General features: G+C 41.8%; 1 protein-coding gene across 3 annotated transcripts in view; it reads left to right on the top strand.

Moving 5' to 3' along the window:
* The first annotated feature begins 341 nt into the window (after positions 1–341).
* nek4 (NIMA-related kinase 4) overlaps positions 342–22,130 on the top strand; it is a 55,396-nt gene continuing 33,607 nt past the window's right edge. For 2 of the 3 annotated variants that reach the window (XM_060835129.1, XM_060835130.1), the window contains exons 1-2: positions 342–544; positions 16,498–16,764. In XM_060835129.1, the coding sequence (XP_060691112.1) occupies positions 458–544; positions 16,498–16,764 (354 nt within the window). In that variant the 5' untranslated portion in view covers positions 342–457. The remainder of the gene's footprint in view (positions 545–16,497; positions 16,765–22,130) is intronic. The other variant, XM_060835131.1, reaches the window with a different exon arrangement.

The following is a 22,130-nucleotide window of genomic DNA, read 5'->3' on the forward strand; positions in this document are numbered from 1 at the left end:
GCTGTAGTTCTCAGGTCGGCCACTTTGTGGCGTCAGAGACCGTTATTCGTTGTAGTTCCCAGGTCGGCCACTTTGTGGCGTCAGAGGCCGCTATCCGCTGTAGTTCTCAGGTCGGCCACTTTGTGGCGTCAGAGGCCGCTATCCGTTGTAGTTCCCAGGCCCGCCACTTTGTGGCGTCAGAGGCCGCTATCCGCTGTAGTTCCCAGGTCGGCCACTTTGTGGCGTCAGAGGTCGCTATCCGCTGTAGTTCCCAGGTCGGCCACTTTGTGGCGTCAGAGGCCGCTATCCGCTGTAGTTCCCAGGTCGGCCACATGGCGGTGCTTCTTCCTTGTTCCCCCTCCCTCGGTGCCGGTTGCCTGGTGATGGGGAAGCGGTGCTGGGCCTGCGGAAGGCGCTGCTCCAGGACATTGCCAGGAATTCGAGTCTTCCCGCAGCCCCCGAGCGGCACGGAGCAGCCATGGAGCGGTACCTGGTCATCAGGATTGTGGGCAAAGGCAGCTACGGGGAGGTGCAGCTGGTCAGGCACGGCAGCGAAGGGAAACAGGTACCGGGGCCGGAGGGGGGCGAGAGAGACCCCGGGGCCGGGCCGGGGAGAGACCGCGGGGGGAGGGAGGGAGGCCCCGGGGGGGAGGGGGGACGGAGGCCCCGGGGGGGAGGGGGGACGGAGGCCCCGGGGAGACGGGGGACGGGGGACGGTTCCTTATCCCAAAATCACTGTCTGTGAATATTGAAGGGTATTTTGCTAAATAAGGTTTTTGTGTGGATGCACATTAAAGTGAAATGTCGATTTGCTTTGTTAGTGAGTTGTAATGTTGAGTGTTTATCTCACATTGTGAAATAATATTTGGTTGTCTGGTGGGGTTTGATGAAGTTTGAAATATAAAAGACTTGTCAGGGATTAATTTCATTTAATTTCTTGCAGAATGGGAGTGGATAAGGAACCTAATCTTCTAAAAAGTAGCATAAACAAAATGCCAAACAGTGGTAATTTTGGTTACATTTCAGTTTCAGATCCACTCCATCTCTTTCTTAATGATCCTTGATCTGGATTCTGGTCCCAAGATCATTTCTGAATTTCTGTAAGGAGGGCTAAACTGGGGGGAAAGAACAAAAGTGGTTTTCTTCTAACATACTAAATACTTGCTCAAACAGTTGTAAAGCTACATTTGTAGTAATAGATATTCTTAGATGGAGTGACTTGGGTGAAATTTGGGGACAGTATCAGACCAGGGTAAATAACAACAGCTGTGGATCCAGTACTGATCCCTGTGGAACACCACTGGTCACAGGCCTCCAGTCCAAAAACCAACCCACTATCACCACCTTCTCTGTTGGTGGGGTGGTAGGTGAGTATACAGAGGTTGGTGGGGTGGTAGGTGAGTATACGGAGGTTGGTGCCCAACCTCCGTATACAGCGTATCATCCGCCGTCATTTCCGCCACCTCAAACGGACCCCACCACCAGGGATATATTTCCCTCCCCTCCCCTATCAGCGTTCCGCAAAGACCACTCCCTTCATGACTCCCTCGTCAGGTCCACACCCCCCACCAACCCAACCTCCACTCCCGGCACCTTCCCCTGCAACCGCAGGAAATGTAAAACTTGCGCCCACACCTCCTCCCTCACTTCCCTTCAAGGCCCCAAGGGATCCTTCCATATCCGCCACAAGTTCACCTGTACCTCCACACTCATCATCTATTGCATCCGCTGCACCCGATGTGGCCTCCTCTACATTGGGGAGACGGGCCGCTTACTTGCGGAACGCTTCAGAGAACACCTCAGGGACGCCCGGACCAACCAACCCAACCACCCCGTGGCTCAACACTTTAACTCTCCCTCCCACTCCACCGAGGACATGCAGGTCCTTGGACTCCTCCACCGGCAAAACATAACAACACGACGGTTGGAGGAAGAACGCCTCATCTTCCGCCTGGGAACCCTCCAACCACAAGGGATGAACTCAGATTTCTCCAGTTTCCTCATTTCCCCTCCCCCCACCTTGTCTCAGTCGGTTCCCTCAACTCAGCACCGCCCTCCTAACCTGCAATCTTCTTCCTAACCTCTCCGGCCTATCACCCTCACCTTGACCTCCTTCCACCTATCACATCTCCATCGCCCCTCCCCCAAGTCCCTCCTCCCTACCTTTTATCTTAGCCTGCCTGGCACCCTCTCCTCATTCCTGATGAAGGGCTTATGCCCGAAACGTTGAATTTCCTATTCCTTGGATGCTGCCTAACCTGCTGTGCTTTAACCAGCAACACATTTCCCCAAATTCCATCAGCTTCCATGTCATATATCCCCTTTAGTGGGCGGCATGGTGGCACAGTGGTTAGCACTGCTGCCTCACAGCGCCTGAGACCCGGGTTCAATTCCCGACTCAGGCGACTGTGTGGAGTTTGCACGTTCTCCCCGTGTCTGCGTGGGTTTCCTCCGGGTGCTCCGGTTTCCTCCCACAGTCCAAAGATGTGCGGGTCAGATGAATTGGCCATGTTAAATTGCCCGTAGTGTTAGGTAAGGGGTAAATGTAGGGGTATGGGTGGGTTTCGCTTCGGCGGGTCGGTTTGGACTTGTTGGGCCGAAGGGCCTGTTTCCACACTGTAAATCTAATCTAATCTAATCTTTATGTCCTTACTCCCCTTACACTCCTCGAAGAATTTGCTTGATCCTAGTTGTCTACACTTGACATATGACTCCTTTCTTTCTTGACCATAGCCTCTGTATCTCTAGTCATCCATTGTTCTCTACTCTTACCAGTCTTGCCCTTCATTCTAATGGAAATATACTGTCTCTGAACTCTTGTTATCTCACTTTCGGAAGTCTCCCATTGCCAACTGTCCCTTCACCTGCAATAGTCTGTCCCAATCAACTTTTGAATGTTTCTGTCTACTAATGTCATTTAAGGACCATTCCAAAGGGAAAGACAGGTAATTAGTTTTAACACCACATCTGAAAGATGGAATCTTTAACAATACAGGACACCCTCTGAGTGTTGAGGAGCAATGCAACATTTAAATTGTGTGCTCCAGGGGACCTTGATTCACTTAAACCTTCTGACTCTGAAGGCAGAATGGTATCACGGAACTTTTCTACTGCTACTAGCCTTCCATATTTATTAAAGGTATTATACGTTTTCAAATTGATGGATGAAAAAGTATTTACACACTTCAATTAACTCAGCAACTGCACCACCATCAAAGAGCCATCGGACCTCAGGTGAGATGTATGATTAAATAGGGAATTCAGTGGTACAGTGAATTACACTACTGTGCCATTTACTATACTTTCCAGAAATAGCATTTCACCGCCTCCCCATTGATCTGCATTAAATGTCATGATATTGCTGTATTTGTGCGTTGGATACAAACTTAACCAATTACAAAATTTAGGACATAAATACCCCACTAATGATGTGTTAGTAGTTGCAGTCAATCATTTGGCATTGAAAAAAAATTACAAGTATGGAGGCCCATTCTTGCAAGTTTTGAACTTTTTGGGTAAAAAATCTAAATTTTTAACTCAGTTTACTGTGAAAGGAAGTGAAAATATCTTTCTTTCTTGGTCTTCTTTTGCTGTGATTTGACAATGAATTCTTCTTTTTGTTTTTCCTGTTTTTATTTCTCAACCATAAATCATATTGGTTCAGGAGATGCATTGTTATTCTATCAGGTCTTCGATGTCTTGTTTCACTCTACTTTGTAGGCCAACACTTCTTAAACTGAAGGAGAGAGATTGTTATGTTAGATTCTGTGCTATGACAAAATCTGGGCCATTGTGTTTTTGTAAGTTTGGAAATGTTACATTGCATTTGCAGACATTAAATATACATGATTCAACTGCAGTGCAATACGACTGAGAATCGTTGAATGGAATTACTTAAAACACTATTAAGTAAACTGTTTTAACAGGAGAAGGGAAAATAACAGAATTAGAAATTCCTGTGCACTGCCAGGAATTGAGTTAGTACTTCTATTATACAAGAAGTACAGTATACTACTTCTGTTTGGTGTTGCCACAGTTTGCTGAGTAAAGTAACATTAACAGCAATGTCTCTTCAAACACACAGTGTGCTGTTCATATGGGGTTGTTTGACATATATTGAAAATTACTCTATACCTCTAGGGTAGTACCAATTTAGGATTAGTCATTAAAGAGGGTTACATTCTAGGGAAAGTACACATGCATTGAACATCAGTTTGTATTCAAACTTGTGGGAATAATTCATTTTAATTGTTTGTTTTGGTGCTTATCTTTTGTGTAAATTGACCACTATTCTTTTCATAACCAATAGAGTAGCTTTATGATAGCTTTGAACAATCATACTTTAATACTTGCTCAATATTTGCTCTAAACTGGAGAAGATTTTGCTGCTGTCTTAAATACATTAAATGCCGTTTGTTCATCCGTTATGTGAGAGAACAGTGCTCAATTGTTAAGTGTTTTTATATCTGCTTTAGGCGTAATTGACTAAAAGCATGGATAAATAAATCAAAACTGGGTCATTGCATGATGAAGGAGAACATTTATGCAGATTGTTTATTTATTAAACTAGCAGAGGTGTCTGCAATGAATCAGCCAAGTATTAAAAGAAAGATCGCCACATTCTTGAAGACTAGTATCAATGAATCAAATCAAATTCTAGCACTTTAACTTGCATGCTCCTACATGATTCAATTGCAGTGCAATACGACTGAGAATCGTTGAATAGAATTACTTAAAACACTATTAAGTAAACTGTTTTAACAGGAGAAAGGAAAATAACAGAATTAGAAATTCCTGTGCACTGCCAGGAATTGAGTTAGTAAATTATAGTGTATTCCAAGTGCATGAGGTGCTGATATGCCTTCGTGTCCCACTATTGTTGGTCCAATTCCATTGAACAAAGTGGATAAGTTAGTTTTAGTGGGATGTAATTGTCACTCTCTGTGTGGTAAATGTCTTCCCTCTACCATACAAAAGTATGCAGTACACTTGCATCCAATTAAAATGTCATACTTGTAGAATTACACTGAACTGGTATGAAACTATCAATGCCCAAGTAATGTTTTAAGAAGTTGCAGCTTACCTTAATGTTCAGTGTTTTAGAGCAATGTTGAAAGTAACAGCAAACCTCAAATGTCAGATTTCTACCACGACCCAAGACAACAGACCACATTCATCACAGATTTGTTCAAGATAGTTCATTTGCAACAATTAAGAATGGGCTATTGAAATATGCTCCTAAACCGGTTACAGTATTGTATAATTTACACTTATAAAACATCGTACACCTTCTGATTTGCTGCACTTTTAACTTTTCATTTCTGTAGCTACTTCTTATGATAGAACCCAGATTGCTTGTTTGAAAGCAGGAGTTCAGAAATTCTCAAGCTTTTAGAGGAGTAACAGAGACACAGTTATAGAGTTTTACATAGAACACACAGAACCAAAGCAGGCCTAACAGGTTGGTGCAGGTATTCAGACTCCACTTGAACCTCCTGCTGTCTGACGATAGCAAAGAAATATGATAACTGTTCATTTGTATTCAGAGCATTGGACTAGTAAATATCTACATTGATATTTTATTTGTTCCTTGTGGTATTTCTTACTAAATGTAGTTTTAAGAAAAATTTGATTTCATACAGCTGAAAGCATTGTGTACATACTGAGTATGTGATTAGCTGAAGACCTTTTATTAGAACTTAATAAATAGCACAAAAACAGTTTCATTAAATGCAGCATGTTAAATAATTCATGGAGTTGATTTCAAAGCAAGTTGAATCAGGCAAGAAATTTATCTTACTTTTTATTCCGTAATTGTCCATCCACACCTTTGTTCAGAAGAATGTGAGTTCTCTATTATTAGTCATGTGACAAGAAACAATGGAATAATTCATAGAATGATAGATCATACCATGCAGAAGAGGCCCTTCGGCCCATTGAGTCCATACCAGCAAAATTATGCAAAATCTACACTTTCAAGCACTTGGCCCGAAGTCTTAAATATTATGACCTTTCAAGTGTTCATGCAAGTACGTTTTAAAAGTTGAGAGGTTATCTACCTTTACTACTCTCCCAAGTAGCACGTTCCAGACTTCCACCACACTCTGGGTGAAAACATTTTTCCTCAACTTTCCTCTAAACATGTTGCCTTTCACCTTAAAAGTGTGGCTTCCAGTTATTGACCTTTTCAAGTAAGGGGGACAGCTGCTCTTTATCCACCCTGTTGATGTCCCTCATAACTTATACAGCTCAATCAGGTCCTCAGTCAACCTTCTGTGCTCTAAAGAAACCAAACTGAGCTTATCCAGCTCCTCTTCATAGCTGAAGTATGCCATCCCAGGCAACATCCTTTTGAATGTCCTTTGCACCCCGCCCAGTGCACTTCCTTCCTATCATATAATGAGCAGAACTACATGCCACACTCCCTTAGTTGCCTAAACAAAGTTGTATACAGCTCTAACATACCTTCCTTCCTGTTATAATCTGTGCCTTAACTGAAAAAGGCAAGTGTCCCATATGCCGCCTTAAGTACTTTTATTATACTGCCCTGCCATTTCCTGGGGTTTGTGGGCCAGTAGCCCAAGATCCCTCTGTTCCTCTGAGCTTCCTAGTGTCCTACTCCTTTATAATGAGATAGTGGACCCGGTTTTCCAATCCAGATAGATAACATATTTCCAATCATGAGTGCAAATAAAAATACACATTTTCCTTCATAGGAGTTATCATGTGAACATCTGGATCAGAAATCTCCCCAGCTGAAGCAGTTTAGTGTATTGTGTTCCAGGATTTAATCGTGTCAAGTCGAAATGGGATAGTTGAGAGTCAGATAAAGTCAGATCCAGTGAGGGCAGGGGTAAGACATGGCTGGGTATCAAAGTGGGTGGTATCAGTGGTGGCTTCAGGGCCAATTTAATAGCTGTCCTCAAGTTAGTTAAATTATAACCTGCTGTAACTGCACCATGACCTGGGTGCAGCAGTTGCTGAAAGTAAGCATGCAGGCACAGCAAGTGATGAAGAAGATACATTGTATGTTGGCCTTCAAAATGAGAGGATTCTAGTACAGGAGCATAGGTAGAGTCATAGAGATCTGTATCACAGAAAAAGACCCGTTCAGCGCATTGCATCTGTGCCAGTCAAAAACAACCACCTAACACTATTCTAATCTTGCTCCCAATTGTACAGGGACTTGATGAGATCTCACCTGGAGTCAAGGGTGTGGTACTGGAAAAGCACAGCAGGTCAGGCAGCATCGGAGGAGCAGGAGAATCGACGTTTTGAACATAAGATCTTCATCAGGAATGAAACATCGATTCTCCTGCTCCTCGGATGCTGCCTGACCTGCTGTACTTTTCCAGCACCACACTCTCGATTCTGGTCTCCAGCATCTGCAGTCCTTTACTTTCTCTAGAGATCTCACCTGGAATATTGTGTGCTGATTTGGTCGCCGTATCTGAGGAATGATGTTTAGGTTATCAAGGGGGAATAATGATGATTTACCAGGCTAATTCCTGAAATGCCAACACTGACATGTAAAGGGAGAGTTAGGACTGTATTCATTGGAGTTTTGCAGAATGAGGGAGATCTCATGGAAACTAAAGTTGCAACACAACTAGACAGGATGAACACAAGAATGATGTTTCCAGTGACTGGAGAGTCAAGAAACTGCAGTCATTGTGTCTGGATAGGCCATTTAGGACTGAATTGAGAGAAATTTCTTCACCCAGAGAGTGGTGAAACCTGTGGAATTCTCTGCCACAGAAAGTGGTTGAAGCTACAATAATGAGTGCTTTCAAGGGAATTAGATAGTAACTTTTAAGTCTAAACGGATCAAAGGTTATGGGGAGAAGGCAGTGCAGGAGTACTGAGTTGGATTACCAGCTGTGATCATATTGAACAGTGGGGCTGGCTCAGAGAACTCAATGGCCTACCCTTCCCCTGTTTTCTTTATTTCTATCAGCTATTGAAGAGCTGCTGGGTTGGCCTAATTTTCAAATACTCCTGACTCTGTGATGGGTGTCCAAAAGTGCTGATTAATAGTGGGTTTGCAAAGGATTCTGATGCTTAAAGTTGTTCGTGACGTTGGTTTGTTCAAATCGCAGAAGTGTACAGTACAGAGTGTACAGTAGAAGGCCTTGGCTGAGCGAGTCTGCATAAATTTAAAAAACAACTTGTTCTGCTTTCTAGCACTTGGCTTTGAATATTCTGACATTTGAAGCATTCATTCCTGTACTTTTTTAAGGTTGAGAGTTTTTTTTTTGGCCTAACTACCCTCCCAAGCAGTGTATTCTTGATTCCTAACAACTCCTGAGTGATTTTTTTCCCTCTCAAATCCCCTCTAAACCTTCTGCGTTTCACCTTAAAATGATGCTCTTTTGTTATTGACCATTCAAACTAAGAGCTGTTTTCTATCCTCTTTGTCCGTGTTGTTTATAACCTTTCATTCCTGAATCAGATCCACTCAGTCTTATCTACTCTCAAGAAAACAACCCAAGCTTTTCCAGCCTCTGTTTGTAGCTAAACTGCTCCAGCCTTGGCAACATTCTGCTGAATCTCCTCTGCACCCCTTCCAGTAAAATCGCATCCTTCCTATAGTGCAGTGACTAGAACTGCACACAGTAGTCCAGCTGTGGCCTAACCAAAGTTTTGTAGAACTCCAACATGACCTTCCTGCTCTCATAATCTCTTTCATGACTGACAATTAATTGTGTCCTGTATGCCTTTTTAACTTACCTTATTAACCTGCCCTGCAGCCTTTGAGCACCTCAAAATCCCTCTGTTCCGCTGAAGGCATTGAGTACTCCCTTAACGTGTTGCATCTTCCAAAATCCATCACCTCGCATTTATCACAGTTAAATTCCATCTAACACTGATCTCCCCATCTGACCAATCCATTTAAATCCTCCTCTAACCTTTTTCCTCTCTGTCAGCTACCTGGCTCAACTTTGTGTCATCTGCAAACTTATTCATTGTTCCCCTCTCCCATTTCTTAAAAAAAATTAAACATATCATATAGAAAACAAACAAAAGGGGATGGAAATAACTGGGGCTGCTGTAAATCGGAAACAAAACAGAAATTGTTGGAAAAGTTCAGCAGGTCTGGCAGCATCTGTGAAGAGAAATTAGAGTAAATGTCTCAGGTCTGGTGCTCCTTCCTCAGTTCTGACAACAAGGGACTGAGCACTAATCCTTGTGATCTGCCACTAGACACTGGCCTCCAGTCACACAAATAGCCTTCCAACGCTACCCTGTGTATCCTGCCACTAAGTCAATCTTATTCTTTTAATTGATCTTGCAACCAGATATATGCTTTGGATTTTATTTTCTCCTAGAAAAGAGAGCTGTGGCCTACAGGAAACAGGTCTACAGCAGCAGATGAAAATAATTCATTCATACCTCAGAATACCACAGCTTAATGTTCCAGGGTATTGATACTACAAGAAGGATAGAACCTGGTCTTCCAGCATTTGGATCTTTCCTCCCGAAACCTTCCGTCGCGGTCCTCTCCTCCACTGCCCCTATTCTGCGGTCCAACAGTTGAATTGGATGTAGTGGATGAGTGGGCAAGTGGATGGACAGATAAGATTAGATTAGATTAGATTACTTACAGTGTGGAAACAGGCCCTTCGGCCCAACAAGTCCACACCGACCCGCCGAAGCGCAACCCACCCAGACCCCTACATTTACCCCATTATCTAATGCTACGGGCAATTTAGCATGGCCAATTGACCTGACCTGCACATCTTTGGACTGTGGGAGGAAACCGGAGCACCCGGAGGAAACTCACGCAGACACGGGGAGAATGTGCAAACTCCACACAGTCAGTCGCCTGAGTCGGGAATTGAACCCGGGTCTCAGGCGCTGTGAGGCAGCAGTGCTAACCACTGTGCCACCGTGCCGCCCACTATGCCACCGTGCCGCCCACAAAATGTCATCAAAATTGGTAGTGTAGTGAACAGCCAAGAAATTTATCTCAGAGTACAATGGGCAGATGGGCAGGTGGGCTGTGGAGTGGCAGATGAAGTTTAATTTAGATAAATCTGAGATGCTTCACTTTGAAAAGGCAAATCAGGGCAGGACTAATGCACTTAATGATAAGGTCTTGAGGGGTGTTCCTGAACAAAGAGACCTTGGAGTGCAAGTTCATAGTCCTTGAGAGTAGAGTCGAAGATAGGCAGGATAATGAAGGTGGCCTTTATTGGTCAGTTCATTGAGTATAAGAGTTGGGAGGTCATGTTGTGGTTGTACAGGACGTTGTACAGGTTAGGCCACTTTTGGAATACTGCATTGAATTCTGGTCTCCCTGCTACAGGAAACACGTTGTGAAACTTGAAAGGGTTCAGAAAAGATTTACAAGGATGTTTCCAGGGTTGGAAAGTTTGAGCTATTAGAGAGAGGCTGATGGGCTTGAGCTATTTTCCCGAGAGCATCGGAGGCTGAGGGGTGACCTTATAGAAGTTTATGTAATCATGTGGGGGCATGGTTAGTGTGAATCACCAAGATTTTTTCTCCAGGGTAGGAGAGTCCAAAGCTAGAGGGCATAATTTAAGATGAAAGGAGAAAGATGTAAAAGGGATCTGAGGGGTAACTTTTTCATACAGAGGGTGGTGTGTGTATGGAATGAACTGTCAGAGAAAGTGGTGGAGGCTAGTACAATTATAACATTTAAAAGGCATCAGGGAGAATAGGAAGAGTTTAGGGGGATATGGACCAAATGCTGGCAAATGGAATGAGATTACTTTCTGATCAGCATGGTCAAGTTGAACTGAAGGGTCTGGTCTATGCTGTACGGCTCTATGACTCTGGGTCAATGCTGGTAAGTGGAGATTGAACTTGTGTATTTTTACTGACCAACTGATTAGTAAACTGGAGGCTTCTTTGCAATTTTATATGGCTTCCATATTAGATCTTCAACCATCTAAAAAGATGGCAGCAGTCTGAGTCATATCCTCTGGCAAGGTGGACCTTTATCCCGCCTCGTTAACCACCCCAGGAGAAAAAATTGCTAATATACACTTACTGAACATCTGGAGCTGCTAAAATTGTGGTGTGACAGCTTTAAGACTAGAAAGAAAACAAATAAAGGAAAAGGGTCGAAAGGAGTGCAGCAGACAGGGCATTCCCCTACTGCATCAGGGGTGCCTGCAGCCATTGCTCAAACCCCTGGGGCAGCAACAGTTACTCTCAGAGTTTGCCAAACTCCGAGAGAAGATTGAAGCAGCAGTGGAACCTCTATCTGCCACGCTGAAAAAGCACGAGCAGGAAATTCAACTGTTGGACCGCAGAATAGGGGCAGTGGAGGAGAGGACCGCGACGGAAGGTTTCGGGAGGAAAGATCCAAATGCTGGAAGACCAGGTTTGAATCCTTTGGGAGCAAGACCTGGAAAATAAAAATAGAAGAAAAAACTTATGGTTGTGGGTCTTCTGGAAAGCGAGGAAGGTGAAGACCTTGTTGCTTTCCCTGGAGAAGTGGCTCCTGAAGTTCCTGAGGCTGGAGTTGGAGTTGGGCCTGTTGAGTGTGGAGCGCGCCCACACTATTAATCGGCTTATAGATCCCAAGGTTGACAGAGTGCCAAGGGGCCCGGCGGGTACGGCTGCGCAATTTGAGCAGTTGGTGGGCATGTGTGAGGAGTTGGGATTAACAAATGTGTGGAGGCATTTCCACTCTAATGGAAGAGACTTTACTTTCTATTTCAACTCTCACAAGTGCCATACCATGAGTTGACATGATCTCTATGCCATCAGATTGTTTGGACAGGACATTAGATTGCAAAGTTGGGAATATAGCTGTCTCGGTCCATGCGCCAGTGTATTTAGATGTTAAAATCAAGGGTTGTGGAATAGATGCACGGCACTGGCGCTTGGACGCATTCCTTTTAAGAGATAGCAAATCCATTGAGTACATCCACGAGAGGGCTCAGGGTCTTCTGGGATATCAACTTTGGTACAATAATCCAGAAATACTTTGGGAGGCCCCAAGGCATATTTACGAGGCCTGGTGATTTTGTTTTCAACGACTAGAAGAAGGCAGAGGTAGGAGCAACAATGGATGCTGAAGACCCGGCTGCAGATGGCTGAGGAAGTATATTATAATAGGCCCTCTTTGGTCAAGCTGCAGGGGGACACGGCCCTCCGGGCTGCTCTTCACTCATTGTACACACAGGTGGCAAAAAAGAGGTCTCCTTTGCTAAACAAAGACTTTGAATTTGGAGATAAACCAGATAGATATCAGGCATATCTTGCTAGAAAGAAAGATGCTTCCCAATCCATTGTGTCTGTTGGCGAGAAGGCTGGCACACTTTCCCATGAGTTGAAGAAGATCAATTTTAGATTTAGGGAATACTTTGCAGATTTATGCTGGTCGGAGGGCGTCAAAGATGGTGCAGCGAGAATGCAGTCCTTTTTTGAGAACCTGGATCTCTGAGTATAAACATGGAACAAGTCTCCCTGTTAAATGTATCTATGATGATACAAGATGTGCAGGAAGCAATAAAGCATCTCCAGGGTGGCAAAGCACCTGGGCCAGATAGATTCTCAAGTGAATTCTATAAGGAGTTCATAAATGTGATGGTGGACCCACTTTGGGGATGTATAGGTATTCATATACACAGGATTGTCTTCTGGCCTCTCTTAAGGATCTAAGTTCAAAAGAGGTTTGTCTCCAGGGTGTCCCAAGTGTAAAATTAGTAAAGGCGCTCACACTGCTACTGGTCATGTTGTAAGATCCAGAGATACTGGATTGCGAGAGTAAGGGAGTTGAAGGACATCCTGGGGATTGAACTTAAGGTGGATTCAGTATTTCTTCTTCTGGGGTTGCCAAATTTGCCCCCTCTGAGGGAACATGGGAAGAGATTGTGTAACATTCTTACCCATTGTGCGAGGAAGAGCATTTTAATGAATTGGCTGTTGGAAAAACCAGCAGGTCTTATGGGGTGGTGCAGGTTGGTGATGGATCATCTCCCCCAAGACTACCTCATAAATATGGTGCACCACAAAATGGAGCAGTTTTACAAGACATGGCTGCCCTTTCTAAATTATATTGATGCAGACTTATCAGCAATATTAATTAAGGCCGTGATATAGCTGTAGGAATCTGTCTGGGTGCCCGTAGGGCCCTGGGAGAAAATAATACAGGTACAATGACTGGTACTCCCAGGAATGGGAGCCTCAGTGGAGGTGTGGTGAGTGCAATAGAATAAAGCAGTGTGATACAATTTAATTTAAGTTCATTTGAATTAATTTTAATTTAGTTTTTATTTAATTTGTTTGTAGTTTAGTTTAAGTTAAGTAGATATATTTGTTCTGGTAAAATAGTAGGTAGTTCATTATTAGTTGTATCGTGATATGACGTTGTACTGCCTCTATCTTTCTGTATTTTGGTATTACTCTTGTTTGTATATAGATGTTCTGTAAAAATTTTTAAAAGTTTCTAACAAAATGATGACAATATCTTGGTACATTTGGGATAGGAACATAGAACAAGAATAGGCCATTTAGCTCCTGAAGCCTAAACCATCATTTAAAGAGTTTATGGGTATCTGTCTCAGACTTAAATTAGCAATTTAATATTCACTGCTGTTTAGCAGTCACAGCATCTAGTATCCTTTCCTGTATGGTCTGGCCCTAATTCTCAGACTGTGCTCACTAATTCTAGAACTCCCAACTTGTCGATATAATTTATTAACCCCACCTTTTCTTGTTAATGTCTTGAAGACTTCAATCAGGCCGAACTTTCAACTTCTAAATTCTATAGAAAATAAGATCTAATTTGTGTAAGCTCCTCATAACTTATCCAGTGAAATCTAGGTATCATTCTTGTAAACCTACATGTACTGTCTCCAAAGCCAATATATCTTCCTCAAGGTATGGTGACTGATATGCTTTCAGTGTTACAAGAGAGGTCTCACCAGGGTTTTATACCAACTGCAGCACAGCCCCTGTATTCTTGTACTCCAGTCCTCTAGTTACGAAGACCAGCATTCCATTAGCTTTCTTTGTCATTTTCTGCAACTGTTTGTGATATTCTAAAGGTCTATACACCTGAACTCCCTAAGTCTCTTAGAATATCCACTATATTTAACTTCATACTGTCTAGAAATTATCTGATTTAATCTTTCTCAGTCCAGAATGAATAGCCTCACACTTATTTCATCATGTTGCTATCATATTTCAATTTCATAGAAAGCTAACACTAAACTACTAGAGTGTCTCGTTGTTACGAATAACTTGAATTGATGGACAATATTGGTAACATTAGCAGCATTTTAAATCTGTTTAGCCGATTTTCATTTTATCATCTAATTTTCACTAAGGAGACTAAAACAAACAAAAACCTCTTTACTTAGGGGCATGTTTATCAGCACTGTTGAAAGAAGTCTGTTCATACTTCTTCAGTCGCCTGTCATATGGTTCGAAAGTGAAGAATTGTGCTGTAGATTATATGATAGTATATTGTGATTGCACGTACGCAATGTCTTATATAAACTGTTTGTATTGCACAGTAATTCAGAGGGCACAGCAAAGAGATGTGGAAGCCCTTTGTCTTTCTAAATTACATAGGTCCATATCTTGGATTATCAGGTACTGCAAATGAAGTACAGATTCAAATTCTGTTTCTCATGTTTTTAATTCGAATCAGTCTTAATGTTTCAATTTAGTAGATTAGGTGCCAAGGACAGATCGAGCTGAACAGTACAGGACAGATAAATATGAAGTACGGGGTGGCATGGTGACTCAGTGGTTAGTACTGCTGCCTCACAGCACCAGGGTCCCAGGTTCAACTCCAGCCTTGGATGATTGTCTGTGTGGAGTTTGCACGTTTTCCCTGTGTCTGCGTGGGTTTCCTCCGGGTACTCCGGTTTTCTCCCACATTCCAAAGATGTGCAGGTCAGGTGAATTGGCCATGCTAAATTGTCCATAGTTGTTAGGTGCATTAGTCAGTGGGGTGGGTTATTCTTCGGAGGGTCGGTGTGGACTTGTTGGGCCGAAGGGCCTGTTTCCACACTGTAGGGAATCTAATCTAATCAAAGTAACTTTAGGCTTCAAGGACTGGATTGGGTCACAGGTTGCAGTATGTTCTCTTTGAATATAAAGGACTTCTATTTTCAAACCCTTTAATTCCACAGCAGTGTGCTATAAAGAACCAGCATTTGAAACATTTGGAAAGCATCTCATGGTGTATATTTAGAAAAGTTTTTAAAATTATTTTGAATTTAACTTGACAGCCTTCGTTATATGGATATATTGATCTGTCGTCCCAATGCTCCCCCCCACCCCCCTCAGTCAAAGCAAAGCGCTCAGAGAATCAGTATGACTTTATCTCCTTCATCTTTATTCCAGGCTCTGGAAGGAGAGAGAACAGTCACCCATGTGTGCAGTGACATGAGTTCACTGTTTTCTCTGGAACAACAGTTTCTTAATGAACTATACAGTCATTTTACAGGAAGGAGCATCCAGATAAGACAACGTACATATTGATTGGGTGACCGTTATGATCAGTGAACATCAACAGTAAAGATTAATCCATCTGCTGTTACACAATGCATGTTCTTAACCTTAACTGGCTTTACATAATGGATACTTTTCACCTTGTTAAACTGACCTTAGATACTGAATGCCTCCTATATTTTAAATGGCTCTCCATAATGAATGCTTTTCCACCTTGTTAACCCATTGCCCTTGCCTCCAGCACCTCATTGTTAACTGCAAGTCATGCTCAGCTGAACCTTGTTTCACAAAACTCAAAACTTAACTCTTTCCCTACACACATTCTCAGATCTTTCCTGACGAAGGGCTATTGCCCGAAATGTCGATTTTCCTGCTCCTTTAATGCTCCCTGACCTGCTGTGCTTTTCCAGCACAACGCTCTCGACTCTAATCCCCGGTATCTGCAGTCCTCACTTTCGTTCTCAGATCTGTCACTCCACCTTGAAAAATTCAATTGATCTTTATTAGCATGATTGCTCTGAGGATATAAAGATCCACACTGTTGCCACTGTGATCATTGTGTGATCAAAATGGATCTTAGGAGCAGGAATTTGTTGGTATAGTTATTTCTGATAGTAGCACTTATTTATTTCTTGCTATTTCCTGCCCTATAATTGCTTTGATGTCATCTCATCGACTGCTGTTAACCTGTTGAGATCAATGAAAATCCAGCTCAGAGGGCAGAACGTCTTTGCTTTTCGTTTTTCTTTGACCTCCTATTTACTATCACTGTCCCAGTACAAATAAAGAACCAAGTCCCCTCTCCCTATTAGGGAAGGTTCCAACCTTCAGGCTCTCTGGAAACTGAGTAGTCCAAGGCCAGCTCAAAACCTTGCCATCAATTCTGTAGGAGATCCACAAGTAGCTGGGTTTATGATGGCACCTCCGCTTTCCAAATCATTGCAACTTTAATCTTCACTTAAGTCCCTCAAATAAAAAAAATGCTACAAATAAATGTGTGATCCATTTTAGGAAACTAATATAGTATTTCTAATTAATAGCTATGCTTACAGTTGAATTTTATTGAATTTTCAGTATGTTGTGAAGAAGTTGAATCTAAGAAATGTTTCCAGTCGTGAGCGCAAGGCAGCAGAACAAGAAGCCCAGCTTTTATCCCAATTGCGACATCCCAACATTGTTACTTACAGAGAGTCATGGGAAGGAGATGATGGACTTCTGTACATTGTGATGGGTTACTGTGAAGGTGGAGATTTGTACCACAAACTGAAGGAACAGAAGGGCAAATTGCTTCCAGAAAGCCAGATCGTGGAGTGGTTTGTCCAGATTGCTATGGCTTTACAGGTAAAATTCTATATTGGAACAAAGAAATAAAGCAAGTTGAGAACATAAAAATATAATGCTGCACTGCAGTAGGCATTTGCATTTTAATACCTTAGTGTTGGCCAATTCACAATCTCTGTAAAAACTGAAATGATGAATTATTCATTCAGCAGCTGTCCCAGAGCACATTGAAAAAGTCATAGAATCATAGAGATGTACAGCATGGAAACAGACCAACTGTACTGTCTCCCAAAACATTATGGGTTTGTGAATAAGTCAGTCAGTGAGAATGTAAATCAACCATTCAAATAACTTACTATAATTGTAAATATGAAAACATCCAATTGTTATGGACCAGGCCAGCCCCCCTCAAAACATTTCAAGGAAGTATCCTAGACTCTAATTTTGTTAGTTGTTTTTAAGCAAGTGTAAAGTGAAATGATGCAGCTGGCCAGTTTAAACTTAGTTTTAAACAAAACAGAATTTATTTGCAAGATTACCAAATGAAACACAAACAAAAGAGAACAGAATATAGAATAACTTTACCTATCCGAAAACCCAACAGATTACCCCAACTTAATTGTGCTGTTTCAAATACTTGCAACAACTCTCAAACGCTACTTGGCTAAAAAGGAAAAATCAAATACAGGGTCTTACAGGAGATAGAGAGAGAGAGGGAGAGAGCGCAAGACAGCAGAGAGATTAACATGGAACACCTTCTTCCATGAATCTGTTTCTTTGACCAGCAGCTTGAAAGCTGACTGCTTGTTGTGAACAGCCAGACTGCTGAAAACCCAAACCAAATCAAAGAAAAGCTGACTAAGAGAACTGGTCACTCCTCTTTCATTGTACAAGTGTTTTTTTAACATGAAAGCCTTTTTCCTGAGGTAGTATATAATCAAATTATCCTGAAACCCATCAAAACTAAACACCCCAGAATCTGTGTCTTCACTACTGCTCTGAAAAAAACCAAGGACAACGTAACCTTAATAAAGGAGCAGGATTGTCACACCTCCCCCCCCCCCCCCCCCCCCCCCCCCCACTTAAAAGATTATCAACATCCAAGATGGCTTCATTTTAGAACCCCTTAATATTAAATTGTTAATACACTCTAATACCCATATACAGTACAGATTGTAAAAATGCAAGCATGCACTACTGTATTCTGTTTCAGTCCATTTTCTCTGCCACTGAAGTCTCAGTTTCTCATCCAAGTCGCGACAATGTAATCGTGTTTCCCATCTTGCCGCATGTACAGTTTTCAAATTGAATGACGGAAATAACAAGCTCCACCTAAACCATTTGGAATTTTTGTCCTTCAATTTCTCCACAGACTTCACTGGGTTATGATCAGAGTAAATGATCGTCTCAGGCACGTTCCTGGTAACACAAACATTGAAATGTTGTAACACCAATTCCAAGCTCTAAGTCTACTCTTCAACTGTCGAATATGATGAAGAGCTTATGCTTGAAACATCAACTGTCCTGCTCCTCGGAAGCTGTCTGACTTGCTGTGCCTTTCCAGCACCGAACGTTTTGATTCTGATCTGCAGTCCTCACTTTCTCCCTGTCAGATATTTCTGCTGATGGATGTTCAGTTTCCTGGAGAAATGCCCAATAAGTCTTTCTGTTTTTTTGTCAACTTGCTGTAAGAGCACAGCACCGACACCCACATCACTCATATCGATAGCCACCTTGAATGGCTTTGTGTAATTAGGTGAGGCTAACACTGGGGGAGTGGTTAACACAGTTTTCAGGCTGTGAAATGCCTTTTGACAGTCCACTGTCCACTGAAACCTCTTTCCTTTCTTTAGCAATTCAGTAAGTGGAGCAGCCACATTGCTAAGATTTGGTACAAATTTTTGATAAAATCCACTCAATCTCAGGAATCCTAATACTGCTCTTCTGATCGATGGCATGGGTAACCTGCCAATTACTTTTGTTTTTGCATTCCGTAGGGCCGTTTGTCCATGTCCCATAATATACCCTAGGAAGGTAACTTGGGCATTGGCAAATTCACTTTTAGCCAAGTTTATCACCAAGCCTGCCTCCCGAAGTCATTTGAACAATTCCGATAAATGTTGCGAATCCTTCTTCCATGTGTGACTAAACAATCACCAGGTCATCTATACATACAATACAATTGGGTAATCCGGAAATGACCTTATTGGTTAGTCTTTGAAATGTGGCTGGGGCATTTTTTGTATGAAACGGCATGGCTTTAAATTGATACAGTTCATTCGGCGTTACGAAAACCGAAATTGACTTTGCTCTTTTGGACAAAGGTACCTGTCGCTATCCTCTGAGCAAGTCCAACTTAGAATTATGTTGCTTGTTTCACCTTTTCAACAGAGTCTTCTAAACATGGAATTGGATATGCATCAGTCTTTGTTAATGACTTTGCGATAGTCCACACATAATTGTTGGGTACCATCTGGTTTTGGCTCCATTGCTATTGGCGAGCTCCACTTACTGTAACTCACTTCATTTATGGTGTTTTGGAGCATGCATTCAATCTTCTTTTGAACCTGTGCCAATCTTCGAGGGTTACGCTATAAGTATGTTGCTTAATCAGAACAGCATCTCCTATATCTACATTATGCATAATTAGGTTAGTACTTCCCAGCTGATTTCCACATATCTTCCCATTCAATAGTAATAACTCTTTCAGGTCATTTTGATTTTGCTCTGGAAGGTAACTGAATAATTTATTCCAATTTTTGACAACTTCCTCATTGTCCAGTTTAATTTGAGGAATATCCAATTCAGAATCCTCTGAACTTAGTTCTTCGCTTAGTATTGTAACCAATAACAGTCTCCTCTTGCTTTCCTTCCCCATCAAAATACTTTTTGAGCATATTCAGGTGACACACTGAGATTTCTTTCTGTCTGAAGTCCTTATCAAATATTTCACACCCATAATTCAATTTCCTTTCGACTTGACAAGGTCCACTAAACCTTGCTTTTAAAGATTCACATATCACTGGAAGTAACACTAACACTGTATCCTCAATACCCAAAATTGTGTGGTTTTGATTTCTTGTCTGCTTCTTGTATGCTGTGATACTTTTAAATACTGTGTAGCCAACTTCCCCCACTCTATTTGACGATTCCCTACAATTTGACACACAGTCCAAATATGTGGTCTGTCAATCTTGACTTACCAATTTCTCCTGAATCAATTTTAGTGCTCCTCTCACTTCATGTCCAAAAACTAATTCAAATGGACTGAATTTGGTCAATTCATTTGGTGCATCTTTGAACACAAAAAGTACAAACAGAATCTCCTTATCCCATTCATCTGGGTAGTCTTGACTATAAGCCCTCAACATGGTTTTTAATGTCTGATGCCACCTTTCCAGCACTCCCTGAAATTCTGGAAGGTATGCATTAGATTTGAATTGATTTATTCCTAAACTGACCATAACTTACTTGAATAATTTTGATGTGAAGTTTGATCTTGATCTGTTTGTATCTCTGTGGATAGTCCATACCTAGTGAAAATTTTGAGTAACTCCTCTACAACCCCTTTTAGCTGTGATATAACGTAATGGAATCGCCTCTAGAAATCTCATGAACATATCCATTATTGTTGACAAGTACTGATTCCCACTTTTTGTTTTAGGTAGGGTCTGACGCAATCAATTAGGACTCTTGTAAACGGTTCCTCAAATGCAGGACTAGGTATTAAAGGTGCAGGTTTTATTACTTCCTGTGGTTTTCCATTTACCTGACATGTCTGACAAAATTCAGCTACATCCTTATGCTGTCCAGGCCAGTAAAAATGTTTTTGTATTTTACCTTGAGTTTTTCTCACCTCTAAATGACATTGTTCATGTGCCACTCATAACACCACATTTCTATAACCCACAGGCAATACAACTTGATGAACTTGTGCCCATTTGGCATCTACCTGAATATGTGATGGTCTCCATTTCCTCGTTAAGACATCATTTGTAAGATAGCAGCACACAGCAATACATCTAGATTCTTCTTCCATGTATGCTTTTTGAAATAATTGGTTTAGTTTCTCAGCTTTCTGCTGTAACTCACGTTAATTTCTCTGAACTAAAGAAGTCTGCTATCTATCAGCTCCTGGTTTGTCTCAACCATTTGACCAAATAGTGTCTCTGCCAATTCCATTTCAAATTTCTTATCTATACTCTTTGATGTCTCTTGTTTCAACTGGTGACTTTGTGACCTTGTTACCACACAGTCTGGAAAAGTCCACGGATATGTATCTTCTAATGGTTGAGTCGCGTGGGTTTCCACTGGCTTTTCAACCATGTTTGGCAGTACTCCTACCTGTGAACCAGCTATACCATTAGCAAGGACAAATTGTATTCCTGGAGCTGAGAGTTTGTCCAGTACTCGAACCATGACTTATCCACTCATCACTGGACACTCTAACCTCACTCTATGGATTTGAATGCTTCTTGCCTCACCGTGAATTCTTGTTAATAGTACCTTCACTGGTAATAGTCCTCAGAGGTACCTATTTCCTCATCTTTTAACGTCAAAAATTGCGATGATACTGTATCTCTTAATATTATAACCTCTTTACCTGCTGCTCCTGGCTTATGCGAGTAAACTTTACCTTCGCAGGTACATGGTTTATGATCTGCTTCTTCCTCCTTAACCAACCTCCGACCAGTTTGTACATTCTGGTGCAGCTTTCTAGCTTCCACTGTGCTTTCTGTTACCACTCCAATAAAATTCACTGGCCTATCCTGTTTTCCTACACCTGGCTTCTCAGTGCTTTTCCTAACCCACCAACCGTGTGTTTTCATGTGGCTACTTTTATTGCAGTGAAAACACTGGACCTTTTTAACTTCTCTTTCCCCTTCAAGGGTTTCCTTTTTACCCTGTGGTAATTTATCCTTCTGATCTTCACCAAGGCCTACCTTTCCCTTCTATGTGAGGATTTCTCTTTTCCCCAATTTCTGTCCCTCACTGATTGAAATTGATGTTGGAAGCCAAACTTTCATTATTGACCAACTCATAGACATGAGCTGCTAATCTTGCGATTTTAACTCTTCCTCACTAAGCTGACCTATAGCCTTCATTTCCATCCTTTCAAACTGACTTTCCTGTCTAATAGTCAATTTCTGAAATTAAAACTCCCTTTCTTTCTTCTTTTGCTCTCCTTTTCTCTTTCTTTTTCTTTTTGTTTTGCTGAAATGATCTGTTCTTTTTCTCTTTCCTCCGCTTTAATTGTATTTCAAACAGTTTCATTTCTTTTACCCTTTCTTTTTCTGTTACCTCACTAAGTTTACCTTTAGTCTCCATTGTTTCAAGCTGACATTTCTGTTTAAGTGCCAATTTCTGAAGTTCACACTCCGTCTCTTTCTTCCTTTTTCTCTCTTTTTCTCTGTCTTTTCTCTCTC

This window comes from Hemiscyllium ocellatum, chromosome 14 (assembly GCF_020745735.1).
Source record: "Hemiscyllium ocellatum isolate sHemOce1 chromosome 14, sHemOce1.pat.X.cur, whole genome shotgun sequence".
Taxonomy (NCBI): Eukaryota; Metazoa; Chordata; class Chondrichthyes; order Orectolobiformes; family Hemiscylliidae; genus Hemiscyllium; species Hemiscyllium ocellatum.